The following is a 22,732-nucleotide window of genomic DNA, read 5'->3' as shown; positions in this document are numbered from 1 at the left end:
AAGAACACAAGATTGCCAGTGGAATTCCCTCACAGATTTTCTGAATTTAGGGCAATCTGAGATTAAGTTTTGGAGAAGGCAGTGGCACCCCACTCCAGTACTCTTGCCTGGAAAATCCCACAGATGGAGGAGCCTGGTGGGCTGCAGTCCATGGGGTCGTTAAGAGTCGGACACGACTGAGCGACTTCACTTTCACTTTTCACTTTCATGCATTGGAGAAGGAAATGGCAACCCACTCCAGTGTTCTTGCCTGGAGAATCCCAGGGACGGAGGAGCCTGGTGGGCTGCCGTCTATGGGGTAGCACAGAGTCAGACACGACTGAAGTGACTTAGCAGCAGAGATTAAGTTTATAATCTCAAAGTTACCAGAATATTGAGCCCTTAAGGCTATATACACATGGGCCTTGGCCTTGAGGACAGCAAGATAAATGGCAAAGAAGTTTTGTAGTTCTGTATATATACAGTTTTATGTAGCTATAAACTCACCTGCTTGCTTCCCATTCCTCCAGAGCCACAGTAGGCAAAAAAACACTGTAAGCCAAGTCTGGCCCCTATCTGTTTTTAAAAATAGAGTTTTATTTTAACGGATCCCACCCATTAATTTAAATACTACCTATGGCTGCTTTTCGTTATGACAGTAGAGTTGAGCAGAGACCCCATGGGCCACAAAGTCGACAATATTTACCAGCTGGCTCTTTACAGAAAAAAAAAAAATGCTAATTTCTGGTCCAGAGTGATCTCTGAAACAAGTCAGCTAGTCATTTTCTGCCAAGCCGTTAATGGCTAATGATAGATTAATGTATCTGTGTTCCCATGTAATTTATCTATTGTTCAGAAGGAAGATTCCTGGAGTCAAAATCTTTTCATTTGAAACAACACTGTAATGATAGAAATTTTAGGCACCAGGATGAGTGTTGGGGCGTATAACTGAGGACACGCATATGTCCCAGTTGTCATGGGACCATCCCACTCTAATTGAACTTGTTGTCATGGGACAATTATTAAAAGTAGCCCCTTTCACTTTCAAAAATATCTTTGTTTGAAAAGCAAAACTCTAGGCAACCATGGCTCAAACAACTTATATTTTTAAGAGGAATTTGTTAAAAATATAATATGCCCAAGTTGAAAATTATTTACAGTCAGACACCTGGGTTAAAAAACTAAAACAGCAAAAACAGCTAAAACTTTTTGATGCAATCTAATGGGATATGTAGTGTCACCACGGAGGTTATGACCAATAAAAAATAGATGAAAGCACAAACAAATGAGAATAAAGTACATGTTTTATTCTTGACTTGACAATTGAATGGTTCTTAGTTTCTAAATTTTAAAAATCTATTCTCTAATTCCAACTTTGATTTTTATTATAGATGCACTAAATGAATGCAGATTAAATAAATATATAAATGCACACATACACTAAGTAAAAAGGGAATCTTACAAGAGAAACATCAGAAGCGGCTTATAGGTCAATGAAACTGAACAAACAGTTCCAAGTTCCTCTGGCTGTTGATCAGCCCTAGGCATTACACCCCCCTGGGGAAGGCAGTACACTTGCCATAGGGAAGTAAACAAAATATCCCCAAGCATCTCTGACTGTTCTTTGGAAAAGCTCCATGGACGGAAGTCTTTTTGATTTGCATATTTATCAAGCACTAGTTGGCCTGGTTTCTCTGTTTTTTAATTTAAAAACAACTTTTAAAAAATGCTATGCTCAAATAGATATTTCTGCTACCAAAAAGAAAATACAACTGATCTAATAAGTAATCACCATTTTTGGGGTTATACGTTTCTTAAATCAAACCCCATACCCTCCAGAGATGCTCAGAGGGCTCCAACACACCTTGTGCACACCAGGACCCAGAGACCCCATGGAGACTGAGACAGAACTGTGTTTGGGTGTCTCCTGAGGAGGGACAGGTCAGCCATGGACTGCTGCGGGGGCAGGGGCTCTGGGTGCAGTAGACCTGGATATGCCATAAGCCCTCTTGGACTAGGTCACCATTAATTCACCATAGAGCTGCTAGAGCTTACACAGGACTGGGGAAACAGACTCTTGGAGGGCACAAACAGAACCTTGTGTGCACCAGGACCCAGGAGAAAGGAGAAGTGACCCCACAAGAGACTGACCCAGACTTGCCCGTGAGTGTCCAGGAGTCTCTGGTGGAGGTGTGGGTCGGTGGTGGCCTGCTGCAGGGTTGGGGGTACTGAGTGCAGCAGGGTGTGCATGGGACCTTTTAAAGGAGGTCCCCATTATCTTCATTACCTGCATCATAGGTTGGCCTCAGCTCAAATAACAGGGACGGAGCACAGCACCGCCCTTCAACAGAAAATTGGATTAAAGATTTACTGAGCATGGCCCCGCCCATCAGAACAAGACCCAGTTTCCCCTTCAGTCATTCTTTCCTTTCAGGAAGCTTGCATAAGCCTCTTATCTGTTTCCATAAGAGGGCAGACAGACTGAAAACCACAATCACAGAAAACTAACCAATCTGATCATGGCACACCACTCCAGTACTCTTGCCTGGAAAATCCCATGGACGGAGGAGCCTGGTAGGTGGCAGTCCATGGGGTCGCACAGAGTCGGACACGACTGAGCGACTTCACTTTCACTTTTCACTTTCATGAATTGGGGAAGAAAATGGCAACCCACTCCAGTGTTCTTGCCTGGAGAATCCCAGGGACAGGGAAGCCTGGTGGGCTGCTGTCTATGCGGTCGCACAGAGTCAGACACAACTGAAGTGACTTAGCAGCAGCAACCAATCTGATCACATGGACCACAGCTTTGTCTAACTCAAAGAAACTGTGAGCCATGCACTGTAGGGCCTCCCAAGATGGATGGGTGATAGTGGAGAATTCTGACAAAACATGGTCCACTGGAGAAGGGAATGGCAAACTTCTTCAGTATCCTTGCCTTGAGAAACCCATGAACAATTCAGTTCAGTTCAGTCACTCAGTCATGTCTGACTCTTTGCACCCCATGGACTGTAGCACCCCAGGCCTCCCTGTCCATCACCAACTGCTAGAGTTTACTCAAACTCATGTCCATTAAGTCAGTGATGCCATCCAACCATCTCCTCTGTTGTCCCCTTTTCCTCCTGCCTTCAATCTTTCCAGCATCAGGGTCTTTTCAAAAGAGTCAGTTCTTCGCATCAGGTAGCCAAAGTATTGGAGTTTCAGCTTCAACATCAGTCCTTCCAATGAATATTCAGGAAATTAGTCCAAGGAATTTTGCAGCTCAAGGGACTCTCATGAGTCCTCTCCAAGACCACAGTTCAAAAGCATCAATTCTTCAGCACTCAGCTTTCTTTATAGTCCAACTCTCACATTCATACAAACTACTGGAAAACCATAGCCTTGACTAGATGGACATTTGTTGGCAAGGTAATGTCTCTGCTTTTTAATATGCTGTCTAGGTTGGTCATAAATTTACCATAAATTACTTTTAATTACATGGCTGTGGTCACCATCTGCAGTGATTTTGGAGCCCAGAAAAATAAATTCAGCCACTGTTTCCCCATCTATTTGCCATGAAGCAATGGAACCGGATGCCATGATCTTCATTTTCTGAATGTTGAGCTTTAAGCCAACTTTTTCACTCTCCTCTTTCACTTTCATCAAGAGGTTCTTTAGTTCTTCTTTACTTTCTGCCATAAAGGTGGTGTCATCTGAGGTTATTAATATTTCTCCCAGCAATCTTGATTCCAGCTTGTGCTTCTTCCAGCCCAGCATTTCTCATGATGTACTATGCATACAAGTTAAATAAGCAGGGTGACAATATATAGCCTTGACGTACTCCTTTTCCTATTTGGAACCATTCTGTTGTTCCATGTCCAGTTCTAACTGTTACTTCTTGAGCTGCATACAGATATCTCAGGAAGCAGGTCAGGTGGTCTGGTATTCCCATCTCTTTCAGAATTTTCCACAGTTTGTGGTGATCCACACAGTCAATGGCTTTGGCATAGTCAATAAAGCAGAAATAGATGTTTTTCTGGAACTCTCTTGCTTTTTCCATGATCTAGCGGATGTTGGCAATTTGATCTCTGGTTCCTCTGCCTTTCCTAAATCTAGCTTGAACATCAGGAAGTTCACGGTTCACATATTGTTGAAGCCTGGCTTGGAGAATTTTGAGCATTACTTTACTAGTGTGTGAGATGAGTACAATTGTGCAGTAGTTTGAGCATTCTTTGGCATTGCCTTTCTTAGGGATTCGGAGAAGGCAATGGCACCCCACTCCAGTACTCTTGCCTGGAGAATTCCCACAGACAGAGGAGCCTGGTAGGCTGCGGTCCATGGGGTCGCTAAGAGTCGGACATGACTGAGCGACTTCACTTTCACTTTTCACTTTCATGCATTGGAGAGGGAAATGGCAACCCACTCCAGTGTTCTTGCCTGGGGAAAGCTGACCTTTTCCAGTCCTGTGGCCTTGGCTGAGTTTTCCAAATTTTCTGGCACTTTCACAGCATCATCTTTTAGGATTTGAAATACCTCAACTGGAATTCCATCACCTCCACTAGCTTTGTTTGTAGTGATGCTTCCTAAGGCCCACTTGACTTCACATTCCAGGATGTCTGGCTCTAGGTGAGTGATCACACCATCGTGATTATCTGGGTCGTGAAGATCTTTTTTGTAAAGTTCTTCTGTGTATTCTTCTGTGTATGGCAAAATGTGGTCCACTGGACAAGAAAATGGCAAACCACTTCTGTATTCTTGCCTTGAGAACCCCATAAACAGTATGAAAAGGCAAAAAGATAGGACACTGAAAGATGAACTCCCCAGGTAGGTAGGTGCCCAATATGCTACTGGATATCAGTGGAGAAATAACTTAAGAAAGAATGAAGAGACGGAGCCAAAGAAAAAACAATACCCAGTTGTGGATGTGACTGGTGATGGAAGCAAGGTCTGATGCTGTAAAGAGCAATACTGCATAGGAACCTGAAATGTTAGATCCATGAATCAAGGAAAATTGGAAGTGGTCAAACGGGAGATGGCAAGAGTGAACATCAACATTTTAGGAATCAGCAAACTAAAATGGACTGGAATGGGTGAAATTAAATCAGATGACCATTATATCTACTACTGTGGGCAAGAATTCCTTAGAAGAAATGGAGTAGCCATCATGGTCAACAAAAGAGTCTGAAATGCAGTACTTGGATGCAATCTCAAAAATGACAGAATGATCTCTGTTCGTTTCCAAGGAAAACCATTTGATATCATGGTAATCCAAGTCTATGCCATGACCAGTAATGCTGAAGAAGCTGAAGTTGAACAGTTCTATGAAGATCTACAAGACCTTCTAGAACTAACACCCAAAGAAGATGCCCTTTCCATTACAGGGGACTGGAATGCAAAAGTAGGAAGTCAAGAAACACCTGGAGTAACAGGCAAATTTGGCCTTGGAGTACAGAATGAAGCAGGACAAAAGCTAATAGAGTTTTGCCAAGAGAACACACTGGTCATAGCAAACACCCTCTTCCAACAACACAAGAGAAGACTCTACACATGGACATCACTAGATGGCCAACACTGAAATCAGATTGATTATATTCTTTGGAGCCAAAGATGGAGAAGCTCTATACAGTCAGCAAAAACAAGACTAGGAGTTGACTGTGGCTCAGATCATGAACTACTTATTGCCAAATTCAGGCTTAAATTGAAAGGTAAAACCACTAGACCATTCAGGTATGATCTAAATCAAATCCCTTACTACTATACAGTGGAAGTGAGAAATAGATTCAAGGGATTAGATCTGATTAGATTAGACAGAATGCCTGAAGAACTATGGATGGAGGTTCATGACATTGTACAGAAGGCAGTGATCAAGACTATGCCCAAGAGAAAGAAATGCAAAAAGGCAAAATGGTTGTCTGAGGAGGCCTTACAAACAGCTGTGAAAAGAAGAGAAGCAAAAGGCAATGGAGAAAAGGAAAGATATATCCATTTGAATGCAGAGTTCCAAAGAATAGCAAGGAGAGATAAGAAAGCCTTCCTCAGTGATCAATGCAAAGAAATAGAAGAAAACAATAGAATGGGAAAGACTAGAGATCTCTTCAAGAAAATTAGAGATACCAAGGGAACATTTCATGTAAAGATGGGCTCAACAATGGACAGAAAAGGTATGGACCTAAGAGAAGCAGAAAGTATTAAGAAGAGGTGGCAAGAATACACAGAAGAACTGTACAAAAAAGATCATCATAACTCAGATAACATTGATGGTGTGATCACTCACCTAGAGCCAGACATCCTGGAATGCCAAGTCAAGTTGGCCTTAGGAAGCATCACTATGAACAAGGCTAGTGGAGGTGATGGAATTCCAATTGATCTATTTTAAATTCTAAAAGATGATGCTGTAAAAGTGCTCCACTCAATATGCCAGCAAATTTGGGAAACTCAGCAGTGGCCACAGGACTGGAAAAGGTCAGTTTTCATTCCAATCCCAAAGAAAGGCAATGCCAAAGAATGCTCAAACTACCACACATTTGCACTCATCTCACACACTAGCAGAGTAATGGTCAAAATTCTCCAAGCCAGGCTTCAACAATACGTGAACCGTGAACTTCCAGATGTTCAAGCTAGATTTAGGAAAGGCAGAGGAACCAGAGAACAAATTGCCAACATCTGCTGGATCATCAAAAAAGCAAGAGAATTTCAGAAAAATATCTACTTCTGTTTCATTGACTATGCCAAAGCATAGTCAATGACTATGTGTGGATAGTTTGACTGTGTGGATCACCACACACTGTGGAAAATTCTGAAAGAGGTGGGAATACCAGACCACCTGACCTGTCTCCTTAGAAATCTGTATGCAGGTCAGGAAGCAACAGTTAGAACTGGACATGGAACAACACACTGGTTCCAAATCGGGAAAGGAGGACGTCAAGGCTATATATTGTCAGCCTGCTTATTTAACTTATATGCAGGGTACATCATGAGAAATGCTGGGCTGGAGGAAGCACAAGCTGGAAACAAGATTGCCAGGAGAAATATCAATAACCTCAGATATGCAGATGATACCACCCTTATGGCAGAAAGTGAAGAGGAACTAAAGAACCTCTTGATGAAAGTGAAAGAGGAGAGTGAAAACATTGGCTTAAAACTCAACATTCAGAAAACGAAGATCATGGCATCTGGTCCCATCACTTCATGGCAAATAGATGGGGAAACAGTGGCTGACTTTATTTTTTGGGGCTCCAAAATCACTGCAGATGGTGAGTGCAGCCATGAAATTAAAAGACGCTTGGTCCTTGGAAGGAAAGTTATGACCAACCTAGATAGCATATTGAAAAGCAGAGACATTACTTTGCCAACAAAGGTCCATCTAGTCAAGGCTATGGCTTTTCCAGTAGTCATGTATGGATGTGAAAGTTGGACTCTAAAGAAAGTTGAGCACTGAAGAATTGATGCTCCAACTGTGGTATTGGAGATGACTCCTGAGAGTCCCTTGGAAGAATGGAGATCCATCCTAAAAGTACTCAGTCCTGAATATTCATTGGAAGGACTGATGCTAAAACTGAAACTCCAATACTTTGGCCACCTGATGCAAAGAACTGACTCATTTGAATAGACCTTGATGCTGGGAAAGATTGAAGGCAGGAGGAGAAGGGGATGACAGGGGCTGAGATGGTTGGATGGCATCACCGACTCAATGAACATGAGTTTGAGTAAACTTTGGGAGTTGGTGATAGACAGGGTGGTCTGACGTGCTGCAGTCCATGGGGCCACAAAGAGTCAGACATGACTGAACGACTGAACTGAACTGAGTTTTCTTAATTCCTTTTTTTTTCCACGAGAGGACTTAATATATAGGGCAAAAGAATGAATTAAATGATTGTTCACTGCCATCTTTCTTGATAAATCCCTCATTATGATGATGAAGTCATTTAGTCATTTATTCAGCCAATCAACACTTACCAAATACTTCTGGTACCAGGCAATGTGATAGGGTCTGAAAACACCAACAGGGGGAAAGCATGTCCTCCCCTTGTACTCACAACAGAGTACAGAGGGGGAGACTGTTCACAAAGATATAGTCGCACCACAATACATGGTCAAAATTCTACAAGTGCACAGAAGAGGGTGCTGGAGACGTTGCCAGGTGAAATATGTCCTAAAGAGGGAGCAGATGTACCCTAGGCTGAAAAGTGGAGCAACTTTTCCAGGTTGAGGGACTCAATCATTCAAGGTTTTGCCAGAAAACAGAGAGGACACTCAAAATGTTTTAACTGAAACTAATTCAATAAAGGGAATAGGTAAAGAAACCAATAAGGAATGGTGAGTTTCTCTGGGACTAGACAATTAGAGAGTCGTTAACACCCCTAGCTCTGAGGAGACACAGGAGGGAGTGCAGGAGGGAGGGGATAAGGTTATTGGTGACCTGGAGGAGCTGGGGCCATGGTGTGCTGGGCCTTGGAAGAACCTAACCACCTCTACAACCGGCAGAGAAAGAACAAGGAGAAGAACTACCTCAAGTTGCTCTCTCCTTCAGCTCTTAAATCTTCTGTTGATTCCTCCTGTTTATCAGACTCAACTGAAAGTCAGAGGACAAAAAAGCCCAAGTGGTTCAGTACATATGGATCAACCTTCAAAGGCACTGAGCTAAAGGAGAAAAACCAACAAGAGATGGGGGAAGTGGGATTTGCAAAGAACAGTCAGTACAGAAGTGACAACGTTGAACTTTGCCTGAGCCCTGCCCCCCAGAATGGCATAATGATAAAGAAACACATCCGCTGCTTTGTCTTCAAGATTTGGCTAACCTTGAAGAACCACCCTACCCTAGAACATTTCAAAATAAGACCTGTCTCTATCCTTCCTCATGACTCCTATGCACTGCACAAATGATGCATTTAACTCCTTTGTCTATATGCATCTGAAAGACCCCAGGCTCCCTTTCTTTTGAGATGTTCCTCATAAATGAATGTTCTTCCTATTGCAAAAGCCCAGATGAAATAACCTCAATTGTCTGGTACATTTTATCTGTCACAGGAACGACATATGCAAAAATACAGAGGTAATACAAGCATCAGCTGACCACGGGGAGGAGGGACAAGGATAGAGTGAAGCTGAGGACCAGAAAGGAAAGCCCAAAGTTAAGTTGGGAGCAGAGGTTTTAGACCTTGAATCTTGAGCAGTTTGAACTTTATTGTGTAGGCAACAGACAGTTGTCAAATGTTGTGAGGCATGAGAGAGGCAGATGTATGTTTTAGAAATATAACTAGAAGTCATATTAAGAATGGATAAAAACGAAGAGTGTTCTGTCTGCAAGTGAAGAAGCAAATGAACAGGAAAATTTCCAGGAGAGACTATCAAAGTCAGAGTAAAGACAGTGGTAGAATGGCTGGGAAGGAGAGGTTAGAAATGATGTTTCAATGTCGAAGCAACAGAGCTTTGAGATAATTGAATGTAAACGGTAAGAAACACTCAGATTACTCTGTGGTTTCTAGTTTCAGTTACTTACTACATAATGATTCTATTAACTGAAATAGTAAATCTCAGAAGTGGCAAATATTTGGGGCAGCTTGTGGCAGAGATGGGCAGTGGGAACTAAACTTCAGGAGTTGGCTTATATACACACACATATATATACACATATCTATTCACATACACACATATATACATATGTATGCTTAACATATATAAATGATTAATAATGTGAGTTGAGTTAGTATATTGACATATAATTGCTAATAAAATGAGTCAATATACACAAAGACATAATATAATATAATAATGATTAATGAAGTGAGTATATACATTGTATATATGTACATACATACAAAACAAGATTATTGGGATAATAACCAGAATTCTTTTAGATGCCTTTCATTTTGCACTCTAGAAAAAAGAACTTGGAAGAAAAATCAAATAGGCTTTAAGTTGGTTTCCTTATAGGGAGAAGGAAAGTTAAAGAGAGCAAGATGGGGAAATGGAAAAGAAAGTGAAACAGAAAGGAAAGCCTGAAGCAATTTTTACCATCCACTTTGAGGCTGTTTCAGAACTATCAAATGACCATTACTACTTTCATCTCTTCCTCTCAAGTGCTGGATCCAGGAAGATCACCTAGTTCAATGGCTTAATTGTATGTGTATTCACATAAGAACCAAGAAGTTAAGGAACACATTAGAAAATAAGTGGAGCTTGTGCTTCATGGTTTAGAAAATGAGCCAGCCTCATACTGATAAGCTCAGCTATAAAGTACTTCATGGTGTTCTGAACACGAAATAGCTGCCAGCCATCAGGATAATCCATGAAACGAGAACTCACGTAAACACCAGTGCTGAGACAGCGCCTCAGGACAGAAGATTAAAATGTCTACATTCTTGCTTTCCTCGACTAAGCACACCAAGAAACAGAGATAATAGTAAGTATATGGGCTTGAAAAGAAAAGAACCAAGGGAAGTGATAGGAATTGCTTAGACAGGTTCATGGAATGGAATAACATTAAGCAGGGAATATTCAGTTCATAGGACTAAGTAGTTCCTAATGTTGACAGCAGCTAGCTATGGAACAATCTTTTTTTTTCAGTCTAGTGGAAAATGCCATTGACAAAGTCACTTAAGATTGATTGACTAAAACCCTAAAGAAAAGCAAAGGAGGGTAAAATATTAACTTTGGCAGGAGAGATGGGCTAATAAGGCATTCCTTGTTCCTATTTTTGCCATCCACTGAGTAAACCGGTCAGTTTACACCTGACTGCCCAGTTTAAAAAGGACAAATGCAGTCTTAACACTGAGTTAAGAGCTTGACAAATCAGTTTCTACAAATTAGATTTAAATGTTTTTTCTCCCTCTTCCTCTCAATAACCAGCCTTTAAGAGTATTGAAATCACACACTCAAAAAAAAAAAAAAAATCAGAAGGTTTTGTTTCCAGGAATGATGCTAATAAAATAGAGAAGAACAAAAGTTATATTCAGAGAATAGAAACAGAGGAGATTCTTTTTTCCCTAAAATGATACTATTTTTTTCTGATTGTAAAATTAGTGTATAGAATGCCAGTAGGGATGGTGCTATAAGTTCATGCTTTGATTATTCTGCTGTCTTCCAAAAGCAAAGATCAATAAAATACAGAAAGTCAGAAAGACATATAGAAATTTAAAGGCAGAGAAAAGATAAGGGGAGAATAGGAGACAGAAAAAATATCTCTAAGGTCACAAACATGAAGATTCAGACCTACTGTGCTCCAAGTCCAGAAACTACTGGGCTTTGGGAACTGAAAGTACCTCCTTGAGACAGGTGGCCTGGTTTCACCCCCAGAGTGAACCATGCTGCTTCTGGCATACTTTAGTATTACCACACAGCAGGAGATCCAAGCCACCAATATAAATAAGGACCTGGTTCTTGATTAGGGGCTAAGGACCTGTGCAAACTATTAGACAGGGGCGGAAGAGTACAAGAGAGAATGAAAGAAAACAACTCTATAAACAAAACACCCTCCCATTAAATTGAACTCTAATCCCAAATGAAAAAACAATTAGCATTAATATAGCTAACTGAATCAACAACCCAAAGAACTGGATAAGACGATAGTGATGAATCAGTTACACTGAAGATTTGAACATACTTCTATCAGAGAATGATAGATGGGTAACAAAAACTACTAAGAATATAAATGATTTGAAGATCTTGTTCTTGATTATGGGCCTGGAGGAAAAGTCAGCTAGAAAAAATTCTTTTGGAAAAGACTTGCCTCCTTGAGGAAAAGAAGGATATGTAAAAAGAAGTTTCCCTTCTTCTCCTGGAATACATTTATAGGATGACATGCTATCTGGATCTGTTCCAGGTTCCTGGACCCTGAAGGTGGAAGCCAGCCGGGGAAGGCTAACCACTGAGACAGGAAAATGGACAGAGTCTGGGGCATTGACTACATCATCTGCTGCTGCTCCATTCCCAGAACCTTCTTATCATGTAAGATACAAATATTCTTATTGTTCAAACCATTTTCCCTTGTGGATTCTGTTATTTGCAGAAATCTCTTAAACTGATCTATAGATTAAAGCCATTTTAATCAAAATCTACAGTTGTTCATGAAACTGGGTAAGCTGCCCTTAAAATTTATATGAAAGAGCAACAGGTCAAGAATAGGCAAGCCAATTCTAATGAAGAACAACACTGAGGACTTGTCCTATCAAATATCAAAGAGGGTGATGAAATTATAGAAACTGAGAAAGTGTGACACTGGCGCAGAAATAGACAAACGGAGCCGTGGGACAAAATAGTGAGCTCAGAAACACACACAGTTATATATGGAAACCTGGTATGATACAGGAGGGGGGGGGATGGTTCTGAGACAACTGGTTATACTTCTACAGGTTTACACTATACACAAAAATAAATTCTAGAGGGACATAAAAGCCCATAAATATCAGATAGATTAAAGAGAACATCATTATAGCATGAAGGTAGATAAAAAAATTTAAGAAACAAAACCTGTATGTCACAAATGAAAAAGGAAGATTGATAACTCTGACACATTAAAATTAAAATAGTCCATGCTATTTAGATAGATACCTGTTGGAAGAGGAATAGCACTGCCTGCAGTCTTGGCTATGTACGCCAAGACCATAGGGTCCTGCTTTCTGTCCGGTTCATTTCTCAGGATTGTGTTTACCAGGAACATCTGAGCAATGAGGTATCATCTCTCCCTAGACAGACAGCAGGCTAGATACCACTCAATGTAAAAGGTGTCTATTCTCCAAGTACGATGTTCCTCTATAAGTATAATATACACCCACAGCTTTTTGGTCTTAGCTCTATGTATTCGGTACTCAATACTAGGCTTATGTCTTCCCCATTGCTTGCTTGGCTTGATTTCAACCTGTCATATTTTTCAGGAAGGGCTTCTGGGAACTAAGTTTCCCACACTCTCCTTTGCATATTTAAAATGTCTATCTGTGGCTTATGTAATTGACTATGAATTTGGCTGGGTTTTAAAGAGTCATATTTTCTTTCCCTGAGGACTTGATATCTGTTCCTGTACAGTGTTCTTGCCCTGGAGAGTGCTACCAGGGAGACTAACACCAGAATGAACTTTCCTTCAATAGGTAACTTGATGTTGTCTAGATGCCCACAGAATTTTCTCATTATCTTTGAAGTCCATAAGCACTGGATGTGTTTCAGTACTAAGCAGTGAGCATCAGCTTTTCCTGAAATGATTCTGTAAATTCAAGTCTGCTTTCATTTCAATAAAATGTCCTATTTTTACTCTTCTTGGTCAGTCACTCAGTCATGTCTGACTCTTTGTGACCCCATGGACTGCAGCATGCCAGGCTTCCCCGTCCTTCACTGTCTCCTGGAGTTTGTTTGAACTCATATCCATTGAGTTGGTGATGCCATCCAACCATCTCATTCTCTGTCGTCCCCTTCTCCTCCTGCCCTTGATCTTAACCAGCATCAGGGTCTTTTCCAATGAGTTGGCTCTTCACATCAGGTGGCCAAAGTACTGGAGCTTCAGCTTCAGCATCAGTCCTTTCAGGAAGTATTTAGGGTTGATTTCATTTAGGATTAACTGGTTTGATCTCCTTGCTGTCCAAGGAATTCTCGAGTCTTCTCCAGTACCACAGTTCAAAAGCATCACTTCTTCGATGCTCAGTCTTCTTTATGGTCCAACTCACATCTGTACATGACTACCAGAAAGACCATCGCTTTGATTATACAGATCTTTGTCAGCAGAGTAATGTCTCTGCTTTTTAATATGCTGTCTAGATTTGTCATAGTTTTTCTTCCAAGGAACAAGCGTCTTTTAATTTCACGGCTGCAGTCACCATTAGCAGTGATTTTGGAACCCCCCCAAAATAAAGTCTGTCACTGTATCCATTTCTTTCCCATCTATTTGCCATGAAGTTATGGAACTGGATGCCATTATCTTATTTTTTTGAATGTTGAGTTTTAGGCCAGCTTTTTCACTCTCCTCTTTCACCTTCATCAAGAGGCTCTTTAGTTCCTCTTTGCTTTCTGCCATTAGGGTGGTGTTATCTGCATATCTGAAGTTATTAATATCTCTCCTGGCAATCTAGATTCCAGTTTGTGATTAATCCAGCCCAGCATTTCTCATGCTGTACTCTGCATATAAGTTAAATAAGCAGAGTGACAATATATAGCCTCGATGTACTCCTTTTTCAATTTTGAACCAGTTGGTTGTTCCATGTCCAATGCTTCTTTTTTTTTCTCCTGTCTCATTTCTCATGTTCTCTTCAGAGATACCAAGTATCCTTATTTTGGACTTTCTTTTACTCCATATTTATCATTCTATCTTATCTTTTAATACTGTTTTATTTTCCATTTCACTTCTAATTTTATCCTCCATGCCTCTGAAAATATGTTAGAAATTCTTTTCTTCTGTTTTTAATGTAATATTCATTTCTGCATAGTTACATATTTTCTTCTATTTCTTTCTAAGCTCTGCCAACTAAGTTTTCTTATCTATTTACTGTTTATCTTTTATTCCTTGAGTCCTTGTATCTCTTCTTTGAACACTTTTTTCCCCTGAGAGATCACACTATCTTGAATTTCATTTCATGGAGAATTGTTAGCAATTTTTCTGCTGTGTGTTTCTCAACTGGTGTTTGTTTTTACATTCTTTTCCTCCTTTTTTCCTTTTGATATCTTTCCATAAGCTCCAGGCTGGTGGCTTTTTGTTTTGGCTGATATAGTGGTAAAGAATCCACCTGCCAATGCGGGAGATGCAGGTTCTATCCCTGGGTTGGGAAGATCCCATGGAGATGGAAATGGCAATCTACTCCAGTATCCTTGCCTGGAAAACTCCATGGACAGAGGAGCCTGGTGGGTTACAGTCCATGGGGCTACAAAGAGTTGGACATTGAGCACCCACACACGCCACATCTTTAAGTAAATAATGGAGAAGGCATGACATCAGGACAGTGGGTAAGGATGATGGCAGTTGAATTTTGGTCTTTGAGTGCTTTTGCAACAACACACTTTTCCAGGCAACCCCTGCCTAACAGAGGCCGCCCTTGCTTACTATGAAGTCCTAAGTGACATAGATATTTTTGTGTGATGAAAGCCTTAAATTCTCTCCAGGAGACCAAGATTAGCAGCTGCACAGGGTGACACACCACTCACATTGTCAACTCTCCTGACAGCCTTGTTTCCAAGACAGCTTGTCTGAAACTGTCTTGTCCCACCCCACTTTTCCCGCCACTCTATGGCAGCAAGGAGGAGTCCAGAAACATTCCTAAAGCCTGCCCAGGCACCCATCCATACTGCTCCAAGCAGGTGAGCCATGCACGCCTTGTTGTGATGAACACTGTACTCTGTCCCAGATGCTGGATGCAGGCCACCTCAGTCAGCTTTCTACTGTACCCCACCCAATCTTCACCATGCTATGTGAGCTGTGTGTGGGGTGATGATTGGAGTAGAGTTATGAACGCTTTTTCTTCTGTGAATTATAGTTTTATTTCTTGTCCTTGGTGTTTTTAGGTTGGTCCTTAACTGGCAGAAGGTAATAAAAATCCATTTAGCAGATCCTCTCTCATGACACCTTGACTTTCAAGTTCACTCTCTTACTGCAAGGTCCAGTACCTGCTCCCTTTTTCCATGAGATGATAAATTCTAACTCTGCTTGGGAGGATAAGATGCAAGATAACATAACTCAAAGGGAGAAAATTAAGACTCCATCAATTTAATAATTGTGAAAATATAATCTCATTTATGTACCCATATTTTGATAAAAATCACTTCCTTTTACATTTGTTTTTTCTCCTTTATTACTTAAAAATATATCAAGGATACTGTTCCTATACATATAGATAAACATCATTATTTTAAAGGATATATATATAGCATTTCATTATATAAAACTTCTGTTGCTATTTGATTTATATTCTTAAAACTATAAATATTACAGTAAAACTTCTTATATACTGATTTTGCTCTCTTACTCTTCTCCATCTCCTTCACTATGTTAAATTTTAAGAGGAGAAATTGCTGAATGCAAAGGCTATGCTCTTTTAAAACTGAAACGTATTTTACCAAACTTATATCCATAAAGGCTACCCCAGTTTAAAATCTCATCATCAGTAATAAGAATGTCCATTTTCTTATACCCACACACATACTTGCTATTATAATTCTCTTAAATCTTTACCAGTCCAGTGGCTAAAAAATCATAGAAGTGTTTTAATGTGCTTATATTCTCTAAAGAATTGTGTGAATGTTTTAGAAAACCTTTCCCCGCCGAATGACTATAAAACAATACTCACCAGTATTTTTAAGTTCTTTTTTTACACAAATCTTTGCTCTATTTGAAATTTATATTGACTTCACAGAAGCAAGACAAAAAAGTGGGCAGCTCATTTTTCAGTGTCATAAGAAAGTAAAGGCCACCCAGGGATTATCTAGGATGGAGATCTGAAAACTATTGCCTGCAGCCAAATCTGGCCCACCACCTACTTTTATAAATAATGCTTTATTGGAACACAGCCATACTGAGACTTCTTTCATGCTACCATGAGTAGCTGCAAGAGGGATCATGTGACTTGCAAAGCCTAAAAAATTTACTATCCATCCATCCATTCTGAGGTGAGGAAGTCTCAGCCAGAGAACTTCATCTCGGCAGGATTTTCTGTTTGTTGAAACCTCGGTGCCAGCGTTAGCTTTTGCCGCCTGGTATCCTGTTCAGCTGGCTTCTCCTCTTATACATGGTGTGACTGTATATGGTTTCCTTCCCATCCTTTCTACCTGACAATGAGGGTACTGCACAGAACAGCGATCAGTCCCTTTAAGTCTGAAGTTTCAAGAAACTTTTGGTGAGAAGCATGTTAAAGGAAAGCAGGGCATTATGACTTTCCTGCGTGGTGATGCCACACATATAAGCCAGCCCCCACTGCCGCCCCGCCCCCGCACTCAGCTCCCCCACCACTTGCCTAGCAACCTTGATAAAAATTCTTTACAGCTTCTCAAATGGCACCAAACAGATGGGTCTCCTCTTTTTGCACACAGTTCACTTTTACCCCTGACCTTGTCCCTCTGGATTGAAGGAGTTCATTCTCACTCTGAGAGGGAGGGGATGGGCAAAGAGAAGAAATGATAGACTGGGCCCAGGTTTTCTGCCCTGACTCCACCATTCCAAAAAATCTTAGAATGTTCAGCTGTGATAGGGAAAAGGTCTTACTCTTCACGACTACACCAACACCTTTACCGCATGTTACCATCTAGTCTGGCTTCCCCAGTGGCTTAGCAGATTAAGAATTCACCTGCAATGCAGGAGACCCAGGAGATGAAGGTCTGATCCCTGGGTTGGGAAGATCCCCTGGAGAAGGAAATGTCAACCCACTCCAGTATTCTTGCCCAAAAAGTCCCTTAGACAGAGAAACCTGGTGGGCTATAGTCCAAAGGGTCACAAAGAGTCGGACATGACTGAGCGACTGAACACACACACATGCCGTCTAGTCTAGGGAGTGGTTTCTGACCCCTTCCCTACTTTATATCCTGAAGTTCTTACTGTCACTGTTATCCTCTCCAGCTCTGCCCCCGCCTTCCATATTACCTTCTGTCTTCTGTACTTTTTCATCTCACTTGCCAAAGAGCAAGACTACAGGGTAAAAGTTAGTCCATGTTAGAAGATTTGCAAAAAATGACCACCCTAAGCCGGTTTAAATTATTTCCATGTCTGTTCTAACTGACCAAGCAAACAGTGAATCTGTCCCTGTTCAGATTCCACCTGCCCCCCAGCCAGCTGCGCTCATGGGCATCTGAGAGTGGCTCGCAAACCCTGGAAACAAGCCCCAACAGTTTCCCCTTCCTGCCTCTGCTCAAGGAGAGCCCACAGCCAGCCAGGCACCCACTAGCATCCCACCGCCTCCCACTCCTTTCAGAGGCTTCCCTGTCAGGTGGTGGGGAATACTCTTGCAGGTCAGTCCACTCTTGGAGCCTGAATTCCCCATCAGTGAATGAGGAGGATAATACTACTTACCTCATAAGGATGCAGTAAGTATTAAACGAGCCAAAATTCTTCATGAAGCATCCAGAAGCACTTCATATATATGGGCTATGTCTGTGTGTGTGTGTGTGTGTGTGTGTGTGTGCGCACGTGTGTGTGTTCTCCCAAGGATCTATTGTGATGTGTGTGCTAAGTCGCTTCAGTTGTGTCTGACTCTTTGAGACCCTATGGACTGTAGCCTGCCAGGCTCCTCTGTCCATGGGATTCTCCAGGCAAGAATACTGGAGTGGGCTGCCATGCCCTCCTCCAGGGCATCTTCCTGAATCAGGGTTTGAACCTGTGTCTCTTATGTCTCCTGCATTGGCAGACAGGTTCTTTACCACTAGTGCCATCTGGGAAACCCAGGATCTACTGAGTTTTACACAACCACAGGATAATTGCAAGGCTATTGTTTGTTTAAACCACATTTGTTGAGTAGAAATAACACCAAACTCTAGAGTTGGACTACAAGGAAAGCTGAACGCAGAAGAATGGATGCTTTTGAACTGTAGTGTTGGAGAAGACTCTTGAGAGTCCCTTGGACTGCAAGGAGATCCAACCAGTCCATCCTAAAGGAGATGAGTCCTGAGTGTTCATTGGAAGGACTGATGTCAAAGCTGAAACTCCAATCCTTTGGCCACCTGACGTGAAGAGCTGACTCATTGGAAAAGACCCTGATGCTGTGAAAGATTGAGGGCAGGAGGAGAAGGGGATGGCAGAGGATGAGACGGTTGGATGGTATCACCAACTCAATGGACATCAGTTTGGGTAAACTCCAGGAGTTGGTGATGGACAGGGAAGCCTGGCATGCTGCAGTCCATGGGGTCGCAAAGAATCAGACATGACTGAGCAACTGAACTGAACTGCTAAGATATAGGGAAATACTCCTAAACATTTTAAATGTACATAGATTTTTGAAAGCTTAATGCTAAATAGATAACTAACAAGGTCCTACAGTATAGCATGGGGAACTATACTCAGTATCTTATAATAACTTATAATGGAAAAGAATTCCAAAAAGGCTATATATAACTGAATCACTTTGCTGAACACCTGAAACTAACACAACATTGTAAATCAACTATATATCAACAAAATGTTTTTAAAAACCTAAAATATTTTTTTAAATTAAATTTATTTATTTTAATTAGAGGCTAATTACTTTACAATATTGTATTGGTTTTGCCATACATCAATATGAATCCATCACGGGTGTATACGTGTTCCCAAAAAAAACTTAAAATATTTTAAGTTCTACAATATTTATTATTAAATCTCCAAAATTTACCCAAGGTTCTTGTTTTTTGAGGAACTCAAACCTAAAGGCAAAGACAATAACCTTTCTAAGTAACTACAGTAAAACATCATTCTCTGGAGTATTAAAACGGCACTTCATTGCTAGACAGTTCCTGGTCTTTGAAAAGAGTTCACAGCAAAGATATTAAACTGCTGCTGAGGGTGCAGACATTTAGCTTCAAGAAGTTAGATGGATGATGGTCATTATTTTCAATATTGCTGTGTATATACCCAGCAGACTTCCCACAAAGAGCCAGAGGACCTAGAAGACCCTGAAAGCCAAGATAAGGCAGGCCCGAGGCCGAGGCCGAGGCCAAGGTCTGCTTGCCCCTGAGGTGACAGTAAGTAGCCCCTGCATGAGGAGGGAAGGAGCCTCCGCCTCCTGACTGGCGTGCACTGAGCTAGTGTCCACAGGCCCGAGGCAGCAGTAGAAGAAGGTGGAAACGTGGGAAGCAGCAGAACAAACCTCTGCAGGAGAGTGCCGCCCCACTGAGGCTGGGGTGACTCCACTGAGCGTAAGCGCAAAGAGCACTGCTTCCCACTCCCCCACCCCCACCCCCAGAAGAGGGCTGTGGAGTATCGTGTGGACTGCAGTCCATGCTCACATGTGCTGGGGGCCTTCCCTTGCTGTGTGGGTTCAATGGGAGGCTGGCAGCCTAGCTTCTCTTCTCTTCAGCTGCGGGAGTTTAGGCAACCCCTTCCATCCCTTGGGCTTCCCTGGTGGCTCAGCTGGTAAAGAATCCGCCTGCAATGCAGGTGACCTGGGTTCCATCCCTGGGTTGGAAAGATGCCCTGGAGAAGGGAAAGGCTACCCACTCCAGTATTCTGGCCTGGAGAATTCCATGGACTGTAGAATCCATGCGGTTGCAAAGAGTCTGACAGTACTGAGCCATTTTCACTTTCCCTTCCCCATCCCTTAGCTGCCTCATCTGTGTACACAGAGTTCCACTAGACGTCAATGTCGTCAGAGTTTCTCAGAGGACAGCAGATCAAGACCGAAGAAACACATACGGGAAATAAAAACTTTACTTTTATAAAAAGTCACCTCATGTTAGAAGAGTCACAAAAGAGTGGGTCAAGTCGCGATTTCACGAACTTCGTTACAACTAAACTAAACTTTACTTCCTTAACACAGATGACAGATAAAGATGACTTACTGGTGATTCGATGTCCTCCAGGAGTAAAACAGAACAGCGTTCACATTTCAACAGTGTTTGGGCCCGATGCATTATTTTCTTGACAATTTTCTCCAGGTCAGTCTGTTCCTCAAAGAGGTCATTAACCACCTCTAGCAAAGCCTAGGAAAGAGAAAATGGATGTATTTAGGTGGCTAAGGGACTGAATTAAAATTTGTCCCTCAAAAATTCCATTTCGTCTTTGCTATAAAAATATAAATATTTTTGTGTGGCTAAATTTTAGAGTGTTTATGGTTGTTTTGACATATTTCCGTCGTTTCATTTCATAACACAGTCTTGAATTATAAAATATAACTTGAGAATAGTGCCAGTCCATGTGTGTGTGTGCGTGTGTGTGCGTGTGTGTGCGTGTGTGTGTGTGTGTGTGTGTGTGCTTAGGTCGCTCGGTCGCTCATTCATGTCCAACTCTTTATGATCCCATGGACAGTAGCCCACCAGTCCATATAATCCCACATAAATTCCTCATATATCTATATGACTATGTTCCATACAGTTAATGACTACATGGTCTCATATAATCATTACCGACAGGCTTTTCTGCTTCTACAGTAGTTTTTCTGCAATGTTTTAAAAAAACATGACTGGGTTTAAAAATCAACATTTTATGAATACCAAATACTCGATTCTCTCCAAGGCACATTTATTTCAGAAAATTACAAAGCATCTCTTCCTCACCATCTGGAAGAAATAGCTTCATGGTCAAACTAAAGACTTATTTTCACTAATATATATCTCTCACAGAACTATTAAAGAATTATAGTAGTGGATGCTAGTTAAGTTTCAAAACCTTCAAATATATATATATATATATATAAAACCCCTATTAATCCCTCTACACAAGAAATTTGTCCAGGAGAATATTTAAATGCCATTATACATCTCAAAAAGAAAACATCATTAAAAATTTATTAAACAATAAAATAAAAAGCATAAAAATTAAAGAAAAAGCTTAAATTCTAACTTGAAAACTGTATACTCATTTAAAAATGAAATTGTGATAACATGTCATTTTATTCAGCTAAGATAGCTTGCAATTTATACACTGAAATAATATTTATTTAGAATTTTTAATTACATGGATACATTTAGAGATTGAAGAACAGTGAGCCATTTACAGGTAGTAGATACTTTGCCTCTATCAGAGCACAATCAGAAAATTACACAGCCAGTGAACTGGCCAGAGGATGCTTTATTCAATAGAATTCAATATGATGTCTCCAATCTGACCTGTCACAAAAGGATTTCATGGGTTTTCAAATTCACATCTATTCTGATAGGTGGTGTTGACTAATTTTCAACTTTGGTAATGTATTTGATTTGTCCTGAAACCATTTGAAACATGAGAATTTCTTCTCTGAGTCAATTCAGGTAGAAAAGTATTTGAATGAGCTAAGGGATCCATGAAATGAGTCTACTTCCCTGAGCAACTCAAAGCAGACCCAAAATCTTGGACAGCGTTTTCTCTAAAGAGAGCTTGTGACTACGGCTAAGGGCTATGCATTGCTCTATGATTCCCAAACAAAGAGAAACACTACGAGTTTTAAGTGTATTCTGTCCGTTTGGCATTTGGGCAGCAAATCGCTGTAAGAGGTCAATGTGTGGTAATTTCATGTGCAAATATAATATTAAAAATGAGGCAACTGTCTGCATAATTACCAACAAAATCCCTTGTTATTAAGGGCGGGGACATTATTTCCTTAATCATCCAGACTAGTTCTTCAGATGGATCATATTAACTGAACAATTATTTAACTTTTCAATTTGTTGTGACTGCATGGATGGGGCCTCTGGGACCCATATACAGGAACATTTATCTCAGAGGAAAAACTAATTGTGCCTTGAGTTTTGTACTGACAAATCGCATTATAGTAATTTTATTGTTTCTAATTAAAAATTGCTGCTTTACTAACAAGTGATAAAAGTTTCACAAATAACAATGCAGACTGGCTCCAAATAAAAAAGAGAAGAAAATCTAGGATGACACGCAATACTACACACACGGAAGCTTTGCACACAGTTGAACACTCCCTGTTTCTCAATGTCATTTGCATGTCCCCAGCTCCTTCTTCAGACCTTCTTTGGCTCCTGGACTCATCCTTGGACCTTTTCCCTTCTCTTATCCAGATATTTTTCCCACCTGTACCCTAGTTTTAAATACCATCTATATGCTGCTGCTGCTGCTAAGTCACATCAGTCGTGTCCGACTCTGTGTGACCCCATAGATGGCAGCCCACCAGGCTCCCTCATCCCTGGGATTCTCCAGGCAAGAACACTGGAGTGGGTTGCCATTTCCTTCTCCAGTGCATGA

The 22,732-nt window shown here is 41.0% G+C and overlaps 1 protein-coding gene across 1 annotated transcript in view; it reads right to left on the bottom strand.

Moving 5' to 3' along the window:
- PDE11A (phosphodiesterase 11A) overlaps positions 1–22,732 on the bottom strand; it is a 423,445-nt gene that overhangs the window by 240,234 nt on the left and 160,479 nt on the right. Inside the window, exon 4 of the mRNA NM_001205422.1 lies at positions 20,386–20,526. Within this exon, the coding sequence (NP_001192351.1) occupies positions 20,386–20,526 (141 nt within the window). The remainder of the gene's footprint in view (positions 1–20,385; positions 20,527–22,732) is intronic.

This window comes from Bos taurus, chromosome 2 (genome assembly GCF_002263795.3).
Source record: "Bos taurus isolate L1 Dominette 01449 registration number 42190680 breed Hereford chromosome 2, ARS-UCD2.0, whole genome shotgun sequence".
NCBI classification, from domain to species: Eukaryota; Metazoa; Chordata; class Mammalia; order Artiodactyla; family Bovidae; genus Bos; species Bos taurus.
Note: the sequence above shows the minus strand (reverse complement) of the source record. Positions and strands in the feature narration are given on the sequence as shown.